Below are 15,035 nucleotides of genomic sequence, written 5' to 3' on the forward strand. Positions count from 1 at the left end.
GCTGTCACTGAGAAAGTAATTAGAGGCTGCTGCCGGAAACTGGAAGGAACAAGCTTTATATTAAGACGCCACGTTCAGTGAGTCTTTCATCATGAGCCTTAACCTGAGGGCATGTCAGCAGTGGATGGGTAGACTTACGTAAGTGGTGTAATTCACACAGTTTACTCTGTGAAAAAAAGTGTTTTTTTTAGCATAAAGAATCAGGGAAGCAGATGGGATTGTTTTTTTTGCTCTGAGTAAACTTGTCAGCTTATAAAGCAAATATGGTTTGATATCAACCACTGAAACTAATGTCAAAAGATTTGCCAGTACAAATTGTCTAGCCATCATGCTTTAAGAATTATAAGACTTCTGCCACTTGTAACACTGTTGACCTTTTAGAAAAGGTACATTTTTACTGACAAACAGCCATTTTGGTTTTGAAGCGTTACTTTTTTTCTATTGTGATAACAAAGAAATGTTAAGGGGAGTGTGAGACAGCTGTGAGTCCTTGGGAGGAAAGAGAATCACATGTTTTAATGTGTAGGAAATAGAAATCTGCACTGAAATGAAGCAAATTGACACCAAGGTTGATTTGATTTGCATTAGTTGGAAACATGTTGTTTTAACAAAATAAGCTATGTAGGACTTGATCAGAGGGAAAAACTATAACATTTATTTTTTGGGGTGGCACTTTTCATATAAAATCCATTTGTCACCTCCCACCCATACATGAGTGTTTATACGTTCCCCCTACCTAACCCTCACTCTCCCTTATTTAAAGTCACACATTCTTCAAGGCAATAAGACACATTGTATAAATATAAAATATTTATTTGTGGAGCATAAATACAGTGGTGTTTACATTTGATTGATTGGACAGAGGTAGAAGAAAGTACCTATGGCTCTACTATCATAGTAATTATCAATCTTCTGTGAAATAAACAGTGGTGCAAGAAGTATTCAGTAATAAAACAAAAAACACACTATAAAAATACTCTATTGTTTTTTAAAACAGTCAAAGATTTACTACAGTTCTCTGTCTACAAAGCGGACATTATTCTTAAGATCCATGATTCAAAACACTGACAACATTTCAACCTTAATTTGGTTTGTATCTGTGTTAAAAGATCAAATGTATAAGATACTTTAATTGGTGTAATGTGTACCTGTATTCATATATGTAAATATAATGTTGTGTTGCTTCCCTTTAATGTCTGGACATTCAAAAGTTAAAAAAGTCTAAACATTCAAAAGAAAAATAACAAAAGAAGCTTTATCAACAGTTAAAATTCAATGTAATCCCTATGCATATGTCCTGAGTGTTATGTTATTATAGGCTACTCTATATTCAAATTGATAAGTGAGCAATTCTGTAAAGTTGCTTAAACTGCCAATAAATGTGTGTTTCAAGTAGCTTGAATTCCACACAAGTGCCTTAAAATTTTACTTTTGAGGGAAAGTATTAGTTTCTTTTCACCACATGCTGTTAATGCAAATAAAATAGTGCTTTCATTTCAGATTATTGTAAAATGCACACTGAAGAGAGAATATCTGACTATTATTGATTAGAATTAGAAAGGATTTGTTGACAGATTATGCGTATGTGTAACGAACAAATGAATCCTGCTGCTTTCAGTCTGTTCATCTGAAGTTTTAACAATCTTCACTTTGCACCATGGAGAAGAAGAATGAGCAAACACTGGCCCAACCGCCGCAGTGATGCTCCGCTTTCTTGAGCCTCTCAGCCTTCCCTCTGCACGCGCTCGGCTTGGCAATCTCCGGTTCTCCGGACTGAGCCGCCATGGAGGAGCTTCCAACGTCCAGTTTGAAGTTGGCCTCCCGTGGCGCGCGCTTACACATGACAGCCCTCACCAGCGCCTGCTCGTCCTTACACACTCTGTCCTGGAGCCTTTTGAAGACGCGCGCCACCTGTTTCCAGTATCCCTTGGGGTTAGACTGGTAGCCCGGGCACAGCTGAGGTTTGCCGTTGTATTCGCAATCCATATCAGTGACTCCGCCTTTAATGCGGGCCTCCTGGTTCTCGCATTTGACCGTCAGTTTGACCGTGTCCCCGCCGACGTCCTTAGCCGCCCAGGTGCACTGCATCTCCTCGTTGTCGATGGAGAACTTTCCCCGGCCGGTGGCTGCAGACTTCCCGCTCCTCTGCGCTCTGCCCGGGGATGAGGTCAGTCCGGTGGGGTCAGCACCTCGGTGCTTATTGCGCGCACCGTAGGAGAGAGAGGCCTGTTGTCCGAGGAAGGCCAACAGCAACCAGGGAGCGAAAGCCCTCAGCAGAAACATAGTATCTTCTTTTAGCAGACAACGTATTACCTGAAAGCACAAAGAATTGAGCACCTTAAAAATGAGACTGTTCACAGGAAAATATTTATATTTTTTTTCTCTAAAGATGCAAAACATTCTTATCCAAAAAGTCATGTAACATATCTTCTTTAAGCAGAAAAGGTATTAATTTAAAAAAACGGAAGAGTGATATAAAAAAAGGCTCAGACCTTGAAAAAGTTTTAAAATGGAAAATGGAAAATATTACAACTTTTTTCTCTAAAGATGTCAGATTCAAACACTCAAAAGTAATGAGATCACACTACAGTATAGTATATTAACACTAAACATACAAGAAAGACACATATACCGAGTTTTACTTACCGAAAATGACAAGTGTTTCTGTGCGTAAAGCTGTGCGTAAAAAGCTGCTTCTTGTGGCTCTCTGTGGTCTCGCACATGGCTTTCATACAAAGATGCTGCGGCACGCCCACAGTTCCCGCCCAAAAACACACGCACGTAGGCCACACACTTCCATGCAATTTCATTGAGAAAAATCCACGCAAGTTTCTTTCTTTCTTTTTTTTTTTTTTTTTTTTTTACACCGGAATGTGTTTTGTTCTGGCATGAGCTGGCACGTCCAAACTAAACTCCCGCCTTCAACAGGGAGATTAGCTGCAGATCAAAGAGACTGTAAATCAAAACTGACGACGTATAGGGCTGCGGATTTATTCTACATAGCTTGAACAAGCCTGGTCACCGCTTTTTAACCCCCACCTCTGTCACACGCGCACACGTGCACAGTCTTGGAGGCTCGACTCCGACTTTTCCACCAATCTGCTGCTCCATTAATCCATGAGGAGCTCCTGGCCCTTTACTTTGAGTAAAGAGGCTTGTCTTGTTATGTTACCAAAGCAGAGGGCAAAAAAATAACAATAAATTCTGTTAATGTTAGATACAAGTTTGAAGAGATACCATACACACGAGTGTGATTGAAGAAGAACATTCTTATGGAAAATTTAAATTGCCAAAACAAAAACAAATGAAAAGGAAATTGAATAGGTTACAATACACATTGTTACATGTATTCCCCTATGTAAGTAAGTCAACTTTTATTTATATAGCACCACACTGAGTACTGAGTGTGTATGCAAAAACAACAACACCACAAAACACATACACTATGAAACAGAACGAGAGACAGAACAAACACTATAAAGTGAATTGCAATAAAACAGAAATAGGAAAGAGCAAAAGCAGTAGAAATGTTTACAATAAAAGCACAAGGAGAGACCAGACAGAACAATCCACAACATACAAAATACAAACAAACACAATGGTCTAGAATCTACAAAAATGCTCACTTATAAAATGGGTTTTGATGAGCCCTTTGTAACAGATAAGAGATGTATAACCTACATAAATAAATATACATAATAAATAATAAATAGGCAGATGCTGGATCCGAGGCGGACTCTGAGGTGCAGCGCAGGCAAAAAGAATAAAAGGGGCACAGTGTGCAAAAAGTCGAGTCAATTATGGTGAAGTTTTTAAACCCAGGTTAAGATTAGTATGTTGTTGACGCTGTAATGAAAAGCACACTGGGAACTTTCAACTACTTAATAATGTAGAGGACAATTCATTTTCCAGTACGTGTGGCACCCTTTTATATACTATCTATGGTGGCACCCAGAGGTCCCTGTAATGCATAGGCATTTAAAGTGGCTGCTGAAGGGGCTGCAGCACCCCCTGCTGGATTGTGGGTGAAATGGGTATTGAAGTTTTTTTAATTTTAAGACAGACATTCTTAACAAATCAGTCAATACACACAAATAAAATAAGAATTCTGCTTTGGACATTTGTTAAATTAACAATATGATCATTTATTTTAATGCTGAAGAATTGAGCATGTTTTGAATTCAGGATTTGTGTTTGTATCCTGCAGTCTCTCTTTCACTCGCTTCCAAAACAAATGCATGCATGGCTAGGATCTTTAGAACAGCAGGCGCTGGTGTCAAAAGAACACTACTGCTTTTGTCCAAAGGGGGCACTAGAATCAACAACACCGAAATTTCCTCATAGTCACTTTAAAGACAACTGATTGGCATGCCATTACATCTTATAACTATAATTCAGAACCCTATTTCTTTCTTTTTATAGTAATTTCAAGAAGTAGACCAAGTGGTGGTTAAGGAGCTTAAAAAGAACATCCTGAAGTGGGCTTCCTGTGGCGCGTGTTTACACATACCAGCCTTCACCAGCGCGCGCTCGTCCCTGCACACTTTGTCTTTTCTCCTCCTGAGTGCGCGGGCCACATGTTTCCAGAAGCCCCCGGGGTCAGACAGGTAGCCCGGGCAGCGCTGAGGTCTGGCCTTGTATTCACACTTTAGATCGGTGACTCCGCCTGTAACGCGTGCGTCCTGGTTCTCACATTTGACCGACAGCTTGACCGTGTCCTCAACGTCATCTCTCGCCCTCCAGATACAATGCATCTTGGCATTGATGGAGAATTTTCCGCCGCCTAGCGCTGCAGGCTCTGTAGCACCAGAGGACAGAGAGACCTGCTGACATCCAATGAAGAAAGCCAAGAGCAACAGGGAGGTGAAGGTCTTCAGCAGAAACTCCATTTCATTAGCAGTCAAGACAAGTTATTGCCTGTGAGGACAGAGCAAGCTTATAAGTTGTTCACATAAATATTTATATCTGTTTTTCTCTTCTAGATTAAAAAAAAAACACAATTATGCATAAGACAGGTGCAATTAAAACCTGCAATACATTAAGAATCTACTGTTTGAAGAATCAAAGCCATACTACTGCAATACTTTACATATAGATCACATAAACAAACTATAACTTACCAAAAATGCCAAGTGTTGTTGTTCGTAATGCTGCTTCTTTTGAATCTTAGTACGATCTTGCACAGTATTATACATGGATGCTTCAGCAAGCCCGCAGTTCACGCCTCAACAACACACAAACACTGTACTGTGCATACCTTCATGCAAATCCACTGTGAAATATCTTGGCAATAGTTTTTTTTTAAAGAAGGAAATGTGTTCCTTCTGATCTTGCCTGACATGACATGTCTAAACTGCATGCCTTTGATAGAGAGCACCTTTTAAGGCATTCCTTAGATGTGGCCAATTAACTATATCGTCAGATGAATTTTACACAAGATAAATGTTTATGTTTTGCATTTGGTTGAACCATAATGGGATAACAAATAAGTTATGAATGAATTTGAAACACCACTGTAAAAAAAATGAAGGAAATATAGTTGAGTTGGCTCTTTAATGAGATGATTTTTGTCTTGACAAGATTTACAGAAAATGCACAGTAACACTGTGTCCATCAGAATGAGACATTTCTCTCATGGAAATGTATTGTTCCATTTGGAATTTATGGAATTGTACATTCTGGTTGTTGTTTTTGTTCATAGTGCAGTAGGCCCAAACGGGCTGGGTGCCATAAGCAGCAGGACAATATAAAGGTCTGTCAGCAAATTCCTGATGAAAAATGACATGATCTCTGAGTGGGTTCTGATAGGACTACAGATACTTTTTTCATTTGTTTCCAAGGCAGACACTGACTCTAACTTTCCTTTGTCCCGTCTTCAGCACTTTTATATGTCTAAAAGTAATACATTTACCAGACGTGCGCTCCTATTCTCCCCATAAACTCTTAAGTTCCTCCTTTGATGTCTTGCTATGAACTGAGCGGGCTCCTTTATGTACTCACTCAGAGATGTCAGAAGAAGCCTTCATCTTAGTCGACAGCCTCAGTTTAATACAGGGGGTTTTATCACTTTATTACAGTTCAAGGTTAAAAAATATAGTTTTACTATCTATACACACAAAGACGAATGTAAGAAAAATGAAGACGGCTTCATTCCAACTGTCCCCCCCCCCCATTTAAAGTATATACAATTGTAAATCAGAAAGAAATACTTTTATTTTGTCTTTGGAATGGATTGTAATGGGTTACAGACCTGAATGAGACACTGTGTGCAAACACTGAAACAGCACCTATATCTGGTTTTCTCATCATGCCTTTACATGATGTATAAATAAAGTTATGTAACTATAAATGAAACATGCTCATTGCTCCGTGACTCCACATGCCTGAACAACTGATGTTATGGAGAGAGCAGACCTGACCTGACCATGACCCCACTTTCCAACAGCTGGGATTTTACTCACCTGTTGACGCAGGTGAAAACATAAATATAATTTACAATTTTATGCATTCATAAGTTGAAATTAATGTAGTTTTTATGTTGTAAATTTGGTGTTTTTAATGCGTTGAAGTTGACCTACATATGACTCACAGCATATCACTCATTATGCCTAAGGTAAGGCTAAAAAATCCAGTCCACCCTGTCATAAGCTTTCACCAAAGACTCCAGCGTAACAAGGAAGGAGCTGTATAAGCCTCATCTGGGCCCATGTCCAATAACAGCACAAGTTACAGTAGTTCATTACTGACTCACCATGACGGTAATAGTAAAGGATTTACTGTAAGTAAACAGTAGCAGGGACTGTGTGTGTGTGTGTGTGTTTGTGTGTGTGTGTGTGTGTGTGTGAGAGAGAGTATGAATTAGATTATGGGGACGTAAGAGAGTATAACACATTATGGGGACACAAGATAGAGGGCTTTACATGAAAACTCATATTTTTCTCTCTGCCTGATGCAGCACCATCTCTTGGTTGCCACAGCTTGATTAATAAAGCTATTTGATTCATCAGGGAAGAATGAATACAAGTCTGTAAAAGGCAGTATATATTCAATAAATATTCATGTTATTGTTAATAATGAATGAATACAAAACACTCTTTTTGAGCTGCTCTCACTTTCATTATTTTGAGCAATCAATAAAACGTGTGCATGTTGAAAGTTGTTTGTCCACTTTTACTTCATTTTGTCTCATAATATTGAATAAAGTCATTGAATTATTTTCAATTTCAAGCATTACAAACACTTGGATCAACATGCTTGAATGTTAGCAGCTATATGGTGAACATGTAACATTTTCTTTAGTACCATTGATGTAGTTTAGAAGTCAGATCTATCAGGTGATTTTAAACTCTTACATACATACAGTTTAAATGAATTAAAATTGATAAAAATCCTCTTACTCCACACTGTTTCAAATTCTTGCATGCTGTTTATTCCCAAAGCTTGTTCCTTTTATTGAAAGTATAAAATGTCTTTAAGTGAAATAATATACAGCTGTAGCATGCCGTCAGATGGAAATATTATCGGTGCTTTGTGGTGAAGAGGTTTTTCCCTTAAACTTCTGCTTAAGATTCGTAGTGTCTGTGGAAACTTTGGGTTGCCCATGAGAATTTAAAATACATTTTAAAATATTAAGTTTGTGTATTTTTTGTGTGACAAGTAATGGTTGGCAGCATCCTGCTCCACTGTGTGTGTGTGTGTGTGTTTCTTTGCCTGTGTGTGTGTGTGTAATGTGGGAAAACAACACGGAGGCACTTCAGCCACATTAGTTTCCGCTCGACACAGACGACCTCTGTTCCTACACACGGCAGCTCTTAAGACCCAATTCATCAGGTCATACAAAGAAGTGTTTAGCTGTGCTCAGACACTCACTCTGGGACTGGGCTACATTATCTTTCGCTGCCGTCTGGGTTCAATCTAACTGTGTCTGTCGCCTAATGACTTCCTCCTGCCAGGGCTGCAGACATGTTGTTACAGCCGGGCGACCAAAAAAACCCCTAAACAAGGACTCCTTTGAATGACCCAGTGTGTAAACTCGCTGGTTGTTTTAAGGTTAGCAGCAGAAGAAAGAGAGCGACACATACGTAGAGGAGAGGTCTCCACTCTGACTTTATTCTCTTTACCTTCACAATTTATTTTCACTGTCGTTGGAACATTTGAGTGACACATGAAGAGGGAATTTTACATCATATACAAACAGAAATCACATGCCTGCCATATTTTCCCTTTTGCCTTGCTGTGTGTAGTATTCTTACAAAAAAAGATAAAAAATGACATTGTTCACTACATGACAGCACACGCAGATTCATCCGCTAACCGTAAACAGTTGTCGGTCAAGTGTTCTTTTCTTGGCTCAGCCCTGCAAGATGCTGCTGCTGCATTGTGGGGGAGTCGGACCTCACAAGGCGATGTAATGACTCCAGGTGGCTCCCACACAGATAGCGGAGGGGCTGGAGATAGACGAGGAGAGTTGTGACCGGGTCCATCGCTGGTGTTTCCAACCTGAAACAACCAACAAAAAAAAACACAATTGAAGGATTTTGTAAATAATACAAGATACAGTTTGTTTCTCTTGTGAATGGGCAGCCAGCTTAGAGAAGCTAAGAGAATTGAGTTTATCATTTAACAATTTACAGGTGTTAATGGTGAAGAATGGGGTTAGGACTTGAGAAGCCAAGGCCCCTTCCAATCTTTTTTCGAAAGGGTATAGTGTGTGTGTCATGTTGAAATTGGCTTTTGATTTTTTTTTTATCATTCAACATAAAGATTTAATCATCAACTCATTCATTCATTCATTAAAAGTTATCCATTCACTTAGAGACAGACTTGGACTTGGAGTTGATTTTTACCAACATGGGTCTAAAACATCCTAACTGAGTGTATGAATAACATTTGATCTACCTTTTTATTTTTGCAAATGATCACTGACTGCCACTACTGATGATTTATGGTTTTATGGTTTCACTTATGCACACCAAAACAACCAAAACTTTTCATATTTCTCTCACATCTTTTCCAGGCCACTTCTTCCTACCAAAATTCTCTCTAGCATTCTTTTTCTCAATCTTAATTTCCCCTTCACTCACCTGTGTCTGCGGTGTGATCTTAGTTCTGGTGGAACCAGCTGATGAAGTAGGTGCAGACTCCGTGGAAGCTCTTCCAGCAGTACTCGTTGGCCATTTTGGAGGCCTTGGAGTCGGGCTGCTCTGTGGGACGGGTAGTGGTCTTTCCGGGCTTGGGGGTGGTCTTCTTGGCCTGGGGTCCCTTGTTGCCTGGCTGGGGTTTGACGGGGTTCTGCTGCTGGGGCTTGGAAGGTTTAGGGGTGGTGACTGGCTTGGTCTGGGCGGGCACGGCCGGCTTACGGGGCTCCTGGACGGGCTTGGAGGGCTTGGGGGTGGTGGTCTTGGGCCAGGAGGCCAGGAAGCTCATCTGGGCCTCGTCAGGGTACTTCTTGCACATGGCCGGGCGGTAGACCTTGGGTCCCTGGCAGGCGTGGCTCAGCTTCCTCATGTCCCACATCATTTGGGTGAAGAAGTGGCGAGGGTTCTGGTTGTATGCGCGGCACTGGTTGGGTTTTCCCTGGAAGTCGCAGTAGTAGGAGCGGCCGGGGGTCTGGCCCTGGCTGGGACCTTTGCAGGAGACACGCAGGCGAGTATAGTCCCCGGCCCCGGACACCACCATGGTGCAGGTGTCTTTGGTCTTGGTGGTGAATCGGATGGGGTCGTCCCAGATGCTGCGTTGCTGGTTCTGCTGCTGCTGATTCTGATTCTGCTGATTCTGATTCTGCTGCTGCTGCCTGTTGTTGTTGTCGTTGCTACTGTTGTTGGTCTGAGCGTACGACAGACAAACAGTCGCCGCCAGGAAGAGCAGCACCACTCTCATCTTGCTTCTCATGGTGCTGTGAGGTGTGTAAGTGATGGATGGGATAAATGTATGAGTCCACACAGAAGGGTTAAGGTGTGCAAGGGTTGGAGGCATCGGAGTGTGGCTTTATAAGGTCCAGGCTCACAAAGAGAGCATTATTCAGGTGACTCTCAAACTCCTCCTCTAGGTCCTCTGACCCCAACACCCCCACCCAAACACACACACACACACACACGCGCACACACACACACACACACACACACACACACACACACACACACACACACACACACACACACACACACACACACACACACACACACACACACACACACACACACACATATTGGTGTGGTATATTCAAAACTTTGAAAAAACGAGAAAAAAATAAGTGATGGTTAAGATGGATGAAAGGAGGGGGAGAACATAAACTAAGAGAGGGGGAATATGGAGGGAGGGGAAGCTGTTGACGGGCCTGTGGGAGTCGAGGGGGGATGGAGAGAAGCAAGAAGGACGGCAAATGTGGTGAAAAAGAGTCACATAAGAGGTCCTTTGACTATTGATAGGTGGCGAGGAGGGGGAGAAGACTGAGGGCCCGGAGCCAATTTGCAACCTGAAGTTATTTGCTGAGGATTTAAAGTTGATCTGTGACCCGGTAATTACAACAGCTTCATCATGTTCATCTGATGATTGCAGTGACTTTGTTGCTGCACCCCTAACAATAACAGAGCTACACGCACATGAACACACACGCACACGCAAGCAAGCACGCACGCACACACACACACACATAAATTCTCCTTTTGTCTTAACAAATTTAAGCTGTGCAGCCAGACTTTGTCCTGAAATTCTGATGTTCATAAAGCTCCAAGCGCTGCCAAGGTACGCATGTCAGGTTAAATGTTACAGAAATTATATACATTGATGGATGGGAATGGTTCAATATCAATTAGGGGAGAACGGGGTAAGTAGGCACACTTTTTACTCTAGTGAGAATTGCTCATCAACTAAAGACACCCTTACACATTGTGACAACCAACCCCATCAAGGGGTCGGTTGTCACACACTATGGGGTTGTTTGTCACAATGTTATCTTAATGGGAATAATCTTACAAAGAAGGCAAGAAAGTAGAACTAAATTTGAAAGTTGAATTGCATTGTCAAGTTGACAAATAGGCCTACATAACTTACCTTGGCAGCTGGTCTAGTTTGGGATGCACTGGGTTGTTCGATTTTGTTGCCCTTTTTTCTTTTGCATGCTAGCTGCCTTTTCCTGCTCTATTCTTTCCTTCTCTGGGGTGTCAGTGAGGATACACCTTGACAATTTCTTTCGTTATTGGGTTCCTTTTCTGGCTGCAGCATTTGAATAACGTGTGACAAAAAATGTGACGACCAAACCCAACTTGAATTTCTTGCTAGCATCAAGGCCAACAACCATCTGACAACTAATTAGCTTGCTAACCACAATCTAAACTATAGTTTACCCTTCACACTTGTTATGGGTAACAAGTGTTTTGTTATAAACCCATTGTGTAAAAGCCTAGAAGAAAAATACTGAGGAGCTAAATATTTTCAATTTGACATGAAAAACACAAACAGTCCTCTCACCTCAAATTCAGCAGTCTAACTCCAAGGAAGACTATGTGGGTGATCTCTGATCCCAATTCTGGATATTTACATACCAAAATTTCACAGACAGCGCCTTCTGGTTCCGAGATATAACGATTGTGACAACCAACCCGTGTGACATATTACCCCGTTCTCCCCTAAGTGTTGGAGCAAAACTATATTATAGCGTCACTGTCAAATAAGATGATACTTTAAACGTTGAAAGAAAGGATAAATACCACCATCTGCTTCCCCATTAATCTGCAGCTGCATAGCTAAGTAGGTACATCAATAACATTTGTACGGGAGTCCAGGGTTTGATACCCGGTCAGGGCGCGGCAAGTATAATGTGGGCCCTTAGGCAACACCCTTAATCATAACCAATAAGCAATCGAAACCGTAATTTTTTGAACAATGTTCAAAGTTTAATTTGTGAGCACAGAAAATGCAACAGCGCGGGGACTTCCATCATCACAACTTCATTCACTCTCTGAACTTAAGCAATTTCTTTAAATCGAGAAATGGTGTTTGTTTAAGTTGGCTAAAAAAACGTAAATATTAAATAATACAGGATCTTCTTTCAAAAACACTTCCACCCTCATCTAAACACTTGAAGTGAATTATTGTTACTGTTGAGAACGTCTCTGTTCAAATGCTGGATATTTAGTTATTACTGTAATTCCAAATGTCAATTTGGTGTTTGAATAAGGTTTTCCTGTTGAAACAAATCTCAGAAGTTCAAGTTAAACTTTGACTATTTGTTCTGTGAGTTTGCTGCTGTTTTATACTCTTTGTTCCTTCTGTTCTTGTTATCCTTTAACTGTTACACATGACCATAATGTCTAGCTTAAAGGTGCTTAAAGGTGCACTATGTAACTTTAGGTGTGACAGAGAAGTGAACATTTTCTAAGGTATATTCTCTAATTCTATGAAATGTTTGTAACCACAGGTTTGGTTACAAACATATTATAGTCTTACATTTGAATCCAGGTGCCTCAATTGTTTTTGTTTGCCAAGAATTAGATGTGGAGATTGATAACACGCTCTCATCTTAAGTATTTAGCAGATGGTCAGCCTAGCTTAGCTAAGCACAAAGACTGGAAATGGCTTACCAGGCTCTGTCCAAAGGTAACAACATCTGCCTATTAGCACCTCTAAATCTCATTAACAGAAAAACAACCTGCTGCATATATCCCGGAGAAAGATGAATCTTCTAATCTTAATCTGGGAAATAGAAGTAAACATTTATTTAATTTTTTTTCAAATTATTCTTTTAAAGAAAAGACAAACTTTAGTCATATGAGGACACAAATAAAGTGAAATAAAGATGTTTAGGTTGGTAGTTATGGGGTAGTTAATACAATAAAAAGCCAAACATTAAACACTGAAATCTCAGCACCGAGCTTAATAAGGTCACATACTTCTCTAAACCCTAAATAAACACTGAATAAATACTTAACGTTTATAGTGCCAGGCTAGGTATCATTCCATGGGCCAAATTGGTGTGCAGGTGTTGAGTTCAAAATGCAGGGCCTGACTAGGCACTATACATTGAGATTTAACTTATGCAATCAAACAGAAAGACAGACGCTGCATTTAAGAAAACGTCCATTTTCTATATGAGTCGGCTGGCTCGGACACAGCGGAAGAGGAGAGTGTATGCACAGCCTGCTGCTGCATACAAAGTAACATGTGTGTACATGGAAGTACATTATGCCCTCAGTACATTCAGGAAGTTTAGTTTTTATAGCCATCAATCTGGGGGGAAGAGAAAAACGCTGCCCTGCAAGAGACACGGGGAATGCAAAGTAAACATATGAAGTGTATGTGTGTGCTATTTTGTCCCACACAGATGTTTTCCTAAATAAAATTAGGGCAGTCCTCCTCTGATAGGATGCTGCATCGTCACGCCACCTCAATTACTGCCAAGTTCCCCCCCACACACTCGCTGCAAACCTGTCAACCCCTACACAAAAGCAGACCTGAACCCTTTCAGCTGCTGTGCTTATTCAGCGCTGTATATGTTACATGAATGTTCTCTGCATTCCTGAGATTTGAAAGGACTTTGGCGAAGGTGCTTAGAGGGCGTGGATGTGTTACTCAGTTGTACATGTGCTTCTCTTACATAATAAAATGTGTTCATCTTCATTCCTACCTATGGCTCAAGGCTTATGTTACGTAAAGACCATTAAGGTAGACTTAACACATACAGATCATTTGGGTAATAATTTGTGACCTTTAAAATGCTATCAGGGTGTCTGCATTGTGTGTGTGTATTTTTTTCATAGTGTGTGAGAGTCAGAGAACAGTGGTTACATCCCTCCAGGTCATGTTTCATGTGTTACTTGAAGAAAAACAAAAGCACACTCTTATAGGACGGAAGTTTTTATTCACAGATTTGCGCCCTCACCACAAATTCCAGCGGTATCATTTTATTTTGAGTGCTTATAAACCAGGCCCCTGACACCAAAGAGGCTTCTGGGAATTTTCTTTCTCAAACCACAAAATGGTAGAGAAAAAACAAACAAAAAAACAACCTCTGACAACTCAAGCAACTAGACCCTCACTAACGGTCTGGCGGGAAAAAAAATGCCAAGACACAATATTTTGTTCGATAGCCATCTTAAAACCTTGTTAGGGTATGTCAACATAGCTTATGTGCGTGTTGAATAGCGAGTAACACTTTGCCTCTTGTAGTAGAAATGGAACAGATTGAACTCATCTCTTCATGATTTAGAAAAGTAGGAGCAAACCAAACTGACAGTTTTCTCCTTTAGTGTTAAAGGGAACAGGTTGATATTTTGGGAAATACCCTTCTTCATTTTCTTGCTGAGAGTTAGCTGAGAAGACTAGAAGGACTCTGCTGTCTGTATGTTAAACATGAAGCTACGGCCTACAGATGATTAGCTTAGCACAAGAAGTGGCTATGGTAAAAAACAGTTAGCCTGGCTCTGAGCAAAGGGAACAAAATGCACATACAGTACGAACTCTTGAAATCTGTACAAAAACCAAAGGCCAAAAACGACTCTATGAAGTGTGCATAGTGACTGAGGATTCATGTGAATATAAAAGTATGATGAAATAATGTTTAAGTAGCCTATGCTGAAATAATTTTCAGTTGAAAGATTTATATTACAAAGTTACCATTAAAATAATGCTTTGCCTGACTTTGTATCAGGGTTAATGCCAATAAATAAGTTTTAAATATAATCCAGGCCACTCTTCGTGGACCAAACGGTTACAACCTTAAACACCATATTACAGTTAAAAAATGTATATGCAATATGTGAATAAATAAAACGTTTCATACCGTCAACCAAACATTGACTTTCGTTTGCTATGTTTATGAATAAATTAACATTTATAATGTATGTTATAAAACATACATTTGGCCGACTTTGCAAGTACTGGTTCCAACTTGAATTTTCCCAGTGGGAAACACATTTTTCTGATTATTTGTCATTGTCATTGTAAACTTGTTAGCATGCTGATGTAAGCATTTAGCTCAAGCACAACTGCTAACATGGCCGTCGACTCTTGCTCCCCTAACACAACCGAGCTAACTG

The 15,035-nt window shown here is 40.4% G+C and overlaps 2 protein-coding genes across 2 annotated transcripts; both read right to left on the bottom strand.

The window, feature by feature from the left end:
• Positions 1-823: 823 nt before the first annotated feature.
• LOC307252376 (fibroblast growth factor-binding protein 1-like) lies at positions 824-2,687 on the bottom strand. Its single transcript, XM_080030029.1, has 2 exons — positions 2,647-2,687; positions 824-2,313 (listed from the first exon to the last, which is right to left on the bottom strand). The coding sequence occupies exon 2, from the start codon at positions 2,281-2,283 to the stop codon at positions 1,636-1,638; it is 648 nt and encodes a 215-aa protein (XP_079886155.1). The 5' UTR covers positions 2,284-2,313; positions 2,647-2,687; the 3' UTR covers positions 824-1,635.
• A 6,415-nt stretch (positions 2,688-9,102) lies between these two features.
• Positions 9,103-9,891, bottom strand: fgfbp2b (fibroblast growth factor binding protein 2b; the record flags this gene model as incomplete). Its single annotated transcript, XM_080029900.1, has 1 exon — positions 9,103-9,891. One exon carries the CDS (start codon positions 9,889-9,891, stop codon positions 9,103-9,105), a length of 789 nt encoding a protein of 262 aa, XP_079886026.1.
• Positions 9,892-15,035: the final 5,144 nt, after the last annotated feature.

This window comes from Ammodytes marinus (assembly GCF_949987685.1).
Source record: "Ammodytes marinus genome assembly, chromosome: 6".
Classification (NCBI taxonomy): domain Eukaryota; kingdom Metazoa; phylum Chordata; class Actinopteri; order Uranoscopiformes; family Ammodytidae; genus Ammodytes; species Ammodytes marinus.